Genomic DNA, 9,408 nt, shown 5'->3' on the forward strand with positions numbered 1-9,408 from the left:
AACGGAAGAAGCGCCCGCTCCCGCTTGAAGCATTGACAGACATCATTTTCATGGGTTCCCTTGTTGCTTGTTGAGTGCCAGTTCCCATCTTCGTTTACGCTCACGCCCTTCCTTGCATGAGTTTTTCATAGACGTAGTCAGCATCCGTACAGCTTTGCAAGTTCGCCATAGACCCAGCATACATAGAATCATTAAAATAGAAGACCGTACAACCGTACAGAAAGGACATCGTAGAACCGTCCGAAAACGTTACCGTACAACCGTACAGAAAAAAGAGCGTAAAATCGTACGAAGGCGCCCCCCCGTACAGCCGCACAACCGTGTTAGTCAATTTTCATGTCCAGTCAACGTCTAATGTCTAATGAATGAGACCGATAGACCGATCCTTGGAGTGTTGTCCGTCGGCAGCTTCGAAACTTGGCGCCCAGTCGAACTCGGATGCGTTCATCGTCGTAAACATTGATGTGGAACGACGATTCAAGAGCAGTGGTAGTGGTGGAAGGAAGGAGGAGAGTGTCGACTCTGATCGCTTCGTTAATCTGTAGCTCTGTCATTGAAATTTGCCCATACCAGTAGTGGAGTGACGCACCTCAGATGCACGAAGAAAATACAACTCTAAGAAGGATGAAACTCTTCGATTCGTATATCCTGCACACAACTCTCGAAGCTTATGTGCTCCAGGCTGGCAACGAAAACGAGAGCCTCCTCATTGACAGGTGAATGTTTTTCACGAATCTACGAGCTCGGTGATCCTCATCATTATTGATTGTTATTATTATTTATATTTATTATTATCGAATACCATAGTCGTTTACGGTCTAGGCATATGCATACTTTGGAACGGGTACTTATCGGCGAAACTCGAAGGGAATCCGCTGTAGCTCTCTGGAGATGGTGACCCTGTCGCCACCGAGTTTCCTCATCCCGGCGGAAGATGTCCGTGAGGAAAGGTGCCGAGATCGACTTTCCTGCCAAAGCATGTATCCGACAAGCCGAGGCTAATGTAGTATGCTCAGAGGAATATGAGGGTAGCGGCTGTTGGATGGTTCCGGCGGCTGGTCTGGGACATCCGAGGACCTTGGTCCGGAGCGGGCGAGCCGGCTTGCATTCGTCTCAATCTCATGGGAATCGTGAGTCAGGGATGGTTTTGGTCTCAATCCGAAGGGAGATAAGTTATTCGTTGCGATGCTCCCATAGTTTTTGAGGGAGGGCTTCCATCTCCGGACTGAATGAGAATATCATTACTTGTCTCCAAAATTCTATCTCCGCGAATTTCAAGTACCCGATTGTCGTGAATCATGTCGCTGCAAGATCATATCGCAATCATCTCACCCATCAAATCCGACGATCGAGAAACCAATAGAAGTCTGAGAAGGTGCTGCCTAGCTCACTCATTCGACAACTCTCGGCTCAACATTCTTGAAGCAAGCGAGCCGGCGGTATTATCCCGTTCTCCGGTCTCCCGTCGGATCGATATCCAAATGAATGAATAGATCGGTCACATTCCACTCATTCATAGACAATACAAGAGATGAAAATCCTATGTAGGCTCGAACATAAGGATAAGAATGAGCTCGGACCTTCACTCCATGTCCAACGGGCGCTGGAATCTCCCTGTCAGATATGCATTAGTCAAACTCTATCTCGCATTCCAGGATTACCGGCGAGGTCAAGCCGATTCCTGACCCGCAGAAAGTTCTGCAAAACGTAAAACAGTCCAAGCATGTTTTCGGCGCCGTTGGTACTATACAGCTGCTCGATTCGGCGCATCTGCTGGTCATAACGAGTCGTACTAGAATAGGTTCTAAACCCGTCTACCGCATCGATGGCTGGGAAATGGTAAGAGGTCGTGGCGGAAGGTAAAAAGTAAATCCGGTGTGACGAAGGTCTGTCTGATTTCGTTCATTCACTCGTCTCTCTTCCAAAAACTCTTCCATAGTTTCCCCTGGCCCGGAGCGATGCCCACCTCACAGAAGAGCAGAAGATTAATAACTCCACGTACAAGCAGATTGTCATGCAGGTAAATGAAACGTCGTGTGATCCATACGCCGTGGCCCATGGGGGTGCAGTAAGATCATATGGTACCCGGGGTCTCGAGTGACTGTTCCCACGTTCGCAGGTGCTCAACACTCCATATTTCTACTACTCAACTCAATTAGACATCACACACTCGTTGCAAAGGCTGAATCGAACGAGCTCGTCGTTCCCTCAAATGGCTTTCTTCTCCCGCGCCGACTCGAGGTACCAGGACTTCGGCCTGAATTGTGAAATCTAGAATATTGTTTCTCTCTTTGAGGAAGACTAATTAGGTATGATGAAGGGGAGTCCCGGTATGACACCCTCGAAGGCCGTGACTCAACCTTATTCACCTTTCTCGAAGATTCGTGTGGAATCAAAGCCTCGTTGATAACTCCTGGTCATCTGATAATCGCGCTCTACAGTTTCTTATACCAGTGATGCACGGTTTTTATGCTTCAGAAAAGGTAAGCCGAAGATGGAGCGCTCGTAGATCTGGCAAGAGCCTGTCGAAACCTGAAGGGAGGACGATAGTTCGGACTTCGATAAGCAGTCGACGGGAATCGTTTGTTCGCAGGTGCGCCTGGCCAATGGGAAGAGCTTCGAGTGGACTATCATATCTCGTCGTAGTGTCCAGAGAGCAGGAACCCGCTTCAACATGAGAGGTGTGTGAACGGGAACGATTACGTCAGGCTTTCAGAGGACCTGCCTGTGAGATTAGCGGGGATATCAATATGACGGCCTTGTTCCACAGGTGCTGATTCGGAAGGAAATGTTGCCAACTTCGTAGAGACTGAAATGATTGTCGAAACGGCCAAGGAGAAAAGCTCGTTCGTACAAACTAGGGGCTCGATCCCCCTGTTATGGGAGCAAGTACCTGATCTCAGGTGAATTTTCGAGCGCGAAAGAATGATGAGAATGGCCACGAGGGTCGATCGTCGGGTTCGAAAGAAACTCCATGCGAGACGTTCCTTCTTTCCGCAGATACAAACCGCCTCCAACTCTTGTCTCCGGCAAACAGGAAGAAGTTGTAAAGAAACATTTCGAGCAGCAGATAGTTACCTATGGCAAGCAGGTGAGCTTTCTCGCATTCCGTGAGCCTGAGATCGACTGAGGGAACAGGAGAATTCGGATCAGAAATCACACGTCCGATTGAATCCGCAGGTCATGATCAATCTGATTGATCAGAAAGGACCCGAGCACGCTTTAGGAATGGAATTGGCGCGATGCCTGCAAGCGATTTCCAATCCCCAAGTTCGCTATGAGCCCTTTGACTTCCATAAAGAGTGCAAAGGGATGCGATACGACCGTTTGCAAGTGCTTATCGATAGAGTGGCGAGCGCTCAAGACGCCTACGGTTTCTATTTCGAGAAAGGTCAGTGGCACCTCTAGGTACTTTTGCGTCGCTGAATTCCGCTCGACGAATGACAGGAATCGAATTATCGGCTCACTCGTGCGACAATTGTTGAAGGGGAACAAACATTTTCCAGATTCCGCAGTGAAATGCTATCAGCTAGGAGTCTTCCGTACCAACTGCATCGACTGTCTCGATCGTACGAACGTTGTGCAGTCCTTATTGGCGAAGCGCAGCTTGCGAACTCAACTCCTAGCGCATGATGTGATCTCGAGCGTCTCCGAGCTCGACAACGACCCGGGCCTCGAAGCTGTCTTCCGGAACGTCTGGGCCGACAATGGAGACGCTTGCTCGCTGCAGTACGCGGGCACCGGGGCTCTGAAGTCCGACTACACCAGAACGGGCAAGCGCTCAATAGTGGGAGCGCTGTGGGATGGATGGAACTCATCAATTCGCTATTACAAGAATAATTTCAGCGACGGTCAACGTCAGGATGGTATCGATCTCCTCCTCGGCAATTGTCGCATGGGGTTGAAGGATCCGTGCGCCAATCAACTCCCACCCGATGTGTTCTTAGCCCCCTTAGTACTACTCGTGTTATTGGTACTGCTGCTCCTGCTCCTACTGATGGGAGAGAAAGACCGCTCGCTGTTCTTCGTTCTCTTGCTCTGGATCCCGTCGGTGTCGTTCATCGCACTGAAAATCCGTAGCAATCGTATGCAGTATATCGATAGGCCGCGTTTGAAAAGACATGGTTCCTTTCGTCCATAACGGAATCGATGACGAGGACGAGCTCTTGATGGTTCGGGTGGTTTAGCCGTCTCGTCCGCCGCAAGAATCACGACAGCTACGGGGTAGCCAATGAGTGAGGACTAGAACGGATATAGCCGCCTCGGAGTGTACAGTCAGCGTATGTTGCCCCTTTTCTTAAAAAAAGTTAAAGTTTGCTACTTCGGCTACCTGAAGAGATTATTGTGCAATGTAGAGAGGAGAAGGACACCGTGACGGAATAAATGTAACTCTCAGAAAGAAACGTCCCGTTTCTTCACTCTCGATGCGAGGCGACTGAATAATTTATAATTATGAATGAGTGGATGATTCTTCTTCCTCCTCAGCTTGGTATCCTTTCAAGAGCGATCGTAGAGAAGGGTTCAAACTCTCGGCCATCTTGAAATAACAGTATTTCAAGTCGAAACGCATGTCAAACCAATAGTTGACCGCAATGCATTGGTGAGATTGTTCCACTTGATGGAACCACAGCGACGGGAGGTAGAGAACGTCACCTGGAGTCGAGGGGAAGAAGTCAAGTATGGTCTGATGACGAAATTTCTCATGCTCCTCTATTGCTATGGAGACATAATCCCTGGATTAGGAAGTATATGTACATAAACCTACCCTGTTTCACGATGACTTTGATGCTTTTAACAGTCGACCACTCGAGGGGACTCCCCGATGCCCAAATGGTCTCGCCTTCCATAGGCTCCAGCGTCCAAGTACCATCCTCGTTCCTGTTGTGTGCGAAATTCTTGCACGATCTGTGCGGTATCCTCATGCAGGAATAGGGAGCACACAGTGTGAATGTCTTGTAACCGCTGTAAGCAAAGCTCTCCTTGGTTCCGATAATTTCTTCTCCGCTCCGCTTGAGGCCTTATTGGTCGATCGAGTCACTCCGGCGAGACCCTACCGTATAACGCAATAGAGATTCTCGTAATGATCCTTGTGCGTGGAGGTTATGGCTCTTGCGTCGCCCATCCAGAAGTTGCAGGCGTCGGGAGGAGTCCCGAAAATTTGCTGTCCCCACTTCTGAAGCTTTGGGGAGATGTCATCCTCCAATTCACTGAACTCACTTTCCAAGTTCGAGTTCTGTTTCTGGATATAGAGCACCTCGTCCTTGCTCGGCTGTAATCAGGGGAATCAGTCCTGCTCAAACACAGGTCAATCTTGGATTTTGTTTCGATCATCTCCATCATCATCGGGCAGTTTATAGTCGGCGGCTTTCGAAAAGAATCCCGCAAAACTTGCCTTTTCGATTTTATCGATGAACTCGCCCATTTTCATCATGCTCTCGTGTGGGAGACAGAATTTGTCTTCTCGGATAGCGTCGGCCCAACCATCAGGTGTGGCCGCCACGCTCACATCGATGTCTAAGGTTCGTAGGTAGGCATTCGTCCATTTTTTCAAGGCCGGCCAATCAGCACATCCACCCTCAACGAAGGAAAGGTAGGATAATTACAAAAGACAGAGATATTCGCGGATACCCCGGGAGGTAAATTGTTGGGTCCCACCTACTTCGATAATACAGGGACGATTCGGCGCAACGTAGTCCCGGTAGAAATCCAGCGCATCGATGAAACCCTGGATGCGGGGAACTTCATCATCAGCACAGAAATCTTCAAAGGTTCTGTCAAGGTACCCCAAATTCATGCCAAGAGCTGCCTCTGCGGTTGACGACATAGCGCTAGAGGACACTCATCGGGATTGCTTCGAAAAGTCCGCGACTCTCTGGCGAAAACATCTCGCGCATGAATCGAACATAGATTCCGTCCAAGGGGGAACGGGGGAACGGGAGAAAGTCGTCGTTCCAGGGGAAGAAAGTATGTTGGAAGAGACGGTCCGAAGAACGTATGTGATCCTACGAGGATGCCGTTCCAGAGGAACGCAGGCAATTCTATGGGGACCTTCGTTCCAGAAGAACGGAGGCAGTGAAAGGCGATGGATGCTGATGATCTTTGTTTGTCAAGGAATGTTGAGCGGGCGGCTCGATAAGTTGTTTCAGGCGTTCCAAAGTTATCCTCCCAAGAAGGTGCTTCAGCTCCCGAGGACAATGCTGAGTGTACGGAGTAGGCTCTCAAGAGTACTCGGAGCCTGCGGGAAGGACCCTCAGAATCCGATTGCTGCTTCTGGATCTCCTGCCGATGGTCGAACCCCAATTAAACCGATGAATTAATGCGAAATCAATGGACTGCTCTTGGTCTTGTCTGATAGTAGAGTAAGACGAAGCAAAACGGATCCTGCGAATTTCCCTGCTTTGCTTGCCCTGCTATCCCCGTTCGATTGACTGACCAAATCCCAGCGCCCCGAGAATTTCGGTGGAGGTAATTCCTCGTCACCGAAGGAATCAGCGGAGGATGGTAATGTCCACTCTCACCGTCTCCGGGAATGGGCCCTTGAGTAGCCTTCCTCATTCATCTCCACTTCCGATTCATACGTAAGCTTCCAACATCTGCGTGATTCCCCATCAGGAAATCCAGGACTCGTCGATGAGGGCCTCGAGCGATCATGACTATTGCGAGCTCCTTCCTGCAGGTGATGTTTTTATCTTTGTTTCCCTTAGGTTCGGCGAGCCGAGCCACTAATCACAGAGAGTACGTCAGAGGATGAAATGCGACACAGGAGACGGTCGAACGAGTGTCGTGCTCGAGGGGGGGGGGGCAAGGGGGCCCGGGCAACCGGAGTTTCATACCACCTCGGGTCGACTTTTGGAGCGGAATTCCTTGATTTGCTCCTCATTTATTAATTTCTTCATCGGAAAAAACTATTGCCCCCCCGCCAACTCCCCCCGCCCGATAGAAAATACTGGGCACGCCCCTGGGTCGAACACCATACTACCTAACTATGTACTAGGTGTATACCCGTGAAAAATGCCGCTTCCACAGCGGGCGCCAGCTCGGCTGTCCCCTAATAGGCCTATAAAGAACCGGGGATTAGGCGCGAATATTCGAAAGTTGGTGGAGCTTGATGGCTCCACCCAATTTCGAAAAGTCCTGACATTTCCCAAGTATTCCATAGGCACATTTTCCAACGTCTGAGGCGTCGTGACTCAACACGAGATGTGCCCTCATATCAAATGTTTGTCTCCAACTTCTCAGAGATCGAAGTCGAGACGTCGCCAGCTTTCGTCGATGGAAACGCGCCACCTTCTCCGATCGAACTTCAAAAGCAAGGCGATGGTAATGATTTTTAATTGAACAATTTCCTAATAATCTCTCGTATGGCGAATCCCTCTTCATGGCATTCTGGGCTCTCCGGGATTTTTTTCGCTTCTCCCTGAGAAGAACAGTCGGTCCAAATCTCATGATAGGATCAGATAGTTTATTGGGGTCTCTTTAGGCCTAAAGAATATAGAGCCGTGGAGAATAGACGGCTCGGCGATAAAATCCCTGATCATTTTCAATCGGAAGATTTCGAGTCATTTCACATTGTTACTGGTAGCTTTCTGGAAATTCAAGCTCTCACGACTCATGATACCACATGCGGTGCTACGATTCACGGAACGACTTCGAGTCATATAATGCCAAGCTTCTCCGTCATGAATATCAAGATTTTATTATGCAAATACCGAGCTTCTGACTGAGAGTGCAAGACCTCTGCCGTGGTTCCGTATACGACGAACAGCAGTGCGCAGTTGCGTACTGCGTACAGCGGGTCTTTTTGCGTGCTGCGCCCGGGGTCGCACACTAAGGGCGAATTACCACTCATTGCTCAAGATGAAACGTATTCTCATCTCTCATATCCGATATCCAATCCTCAGAATATCAAGTCCCCCATTTCGCAGAGATTGGAATCGAAACGTCGCCTGCTACTTCCAGTGAAGACGCGCCGCTCCCTCCGGTCGCCTTTCGACACCCCGGCGATGGTAATATTCTTCATGCAGTGCACTATGTGGTCGAGAACCCTCTCAGTGGACGGGCTTCTGCGATACAGCAAGCTACAGCAACGGTGCAAAATCTTCCTTCGTGCTCTAGTCTAGAGGGAACGCAACCGCCGCGCGAAGCGGACTGTGACTGGACACGTCGTGGTCGTGACTCGTGACACGATGATCGCCGCTTCAACTTTCTGGGGATCGAAACCACCTTCGAGCAAATCACTTACCTCAACTCGATGAATATAAGGGCAAATTACACTACAGAGATACCTATGGATAACTGGAATGAACTAGAATTAACGCTTCGGTTATCAATTTCACAGATCACGACATCGAACTCCCTCCAGACTGCGACGGTGAGCCTCTCATGGATAGAACCCTCAAGAGTAAGTCTCCTCCTCCGGGATAATTCAATGCTCGCCACTAGAGGCGATATTTGCGACTCGCGGGCACGAGTGCAACATGTCGAAGTGAATCTAAGGATTCTCGCTCAATCCGTGCACTCGTTGAGGAGATGTAGACCGAATTTCTTCATCGCTTTCGTGTGTTACGACGATGATATCAGCATCGCTGAAGCTTTGGCATCCGAAACAGATCTGGAGTCTGGAGCCGATACACTGAGAGCTGGGGCACTATCGTGATTGGCGGGGAGTCGGGAGGCTAGCGCTTCTGTCACTTCTCGCGCAATCCTTCCCTTCACTCCGCGAAGCCATCTTGTGAAAGGCCGCTCCCACTTCGTGAAGTGACGCCGATTGCGCGGGTTCAATCCCTGCTGCCGGCGAAATTTCGTCACGGAACCTCTTCACGGAGCAGCATGTCCCCGGCGGCGTCGATCTCCCGCGCACAATAACTCCTCCGGAGATCCGTCCCTCGGAGCAATGCCAATAGCGATACCTGAGATGTTAATCCATATCTCCGGGGTCCAGCTCCGGTATGTTCTAAGGTAGTAGCGTGCTCGAGAGGGTAATGGTTTGAGCTCGAGACTTGGTCCCCGGAGATCCAACCACCGGCCCATCGGGAACCCGCAGTCTGCTACCATAGCACTCTGGCTCACGCTCACCTTTCAACATCCTTCTCCGACTCCCTCCAGGAGAAAGAATAAAGAGTCATTTCGAAGAACCCGTGGATGGCAAAGCAAAATGCAAGACGTGCCAAAATAAGTTCCTTTCGTGTAAAAACGGAAGCATCACTGCCAGGGCCAAACATCTTCTGTCCGCTGGGCATTTGGCGGCCACTCTTGGAGGGAGGGACCTCGGAGCTGCGGGAGGGTGGGACGAGAAAGAGGAGCAGCACTCTGGGGCCCGCCGATTGCTCGTGCACTATCGTCAAACGTACCCCCGAATTGAAGGAGTGGCTCGTCGCCACTTTCAACACCGTCAACCACATTCCAACC

General features: G+C 50.1%; 2 protein-coding genes across 2 annotated transcripts; one reads left to right on the forward strand and one right to left on the reverse strand.

Annotated features, from left to right (window-relative positions):
• Nucleotides 1-494: 494 nt before the first annotated feature.
• Nucleotides 495-4,375, forward strand: Sac1 (phosphatidylinositol-3-phosphatase SAC1). Its single transcript, XM_003747652.2, has 10 exons — nt 495-716; nt 1,656-1,839; nt 1,940-2,020; nt 2,120-2,241; nt 2,381-2,483; nt 2,594-2,681; nt 2,771-2,903; nt 3,001-3,091; nt 3,181-3,391; nt 3,507-4,375. The coding sequence occupies exons 1-10, from the start codon at nt 595-597 to the stop codon at nt 4,139-4,141; spliced, it is 1,770 nt and encodes a 589-aa protein (XP_003747700.1). The 5' UTR covers nt 495-594; the 3' UTR covers nt 4,142-4,375.
• Nucleotides 4,376-4,396: 21 nt separating this feature from the next.
• On the reverse strand, nt 4,397-5,644 carry LOC100902710 (Jumonji domain containing 7). The gene is made up of 4 exons (XM_018641165.1): nt 5,393-5,644; nt 5,055-5,269; nt 4,766-4,962; nt 4,397-4,653 (listed from the first exon to the last, which is right to left on the reverse strand). The coding sequence occupies exons 1-4, from the start codon at nt 5,429-5,431 to the stop codon at nt 4,451-4,453; spliced, it is 654 nt and encodes a 217-aa protein (XP_018496681.1). The 5' UTR covers nt 5,432-5,644; the 3' UTR covers nt 4,397-4,450.
• Between the last annotated feature and the right edge of the window lie 3,764 nt (nt 5,645-9,408).

This window comes from Galendromus occidentalis, unplaced genomic scaffold (genome assembly GCF_000255335.2).
Source record: "Galendromus occidentalis unplaced genomic scaffold, Mocc_1.1 scf7180000077524, whole genome shotgun sequence".
Lineage (NCBI taxonomy): Eukaryota > Metazoa > Arthropoda > Arachnida > Mesostigmata > Phytoseiidae > Galendromus > Galendromus occidentalis.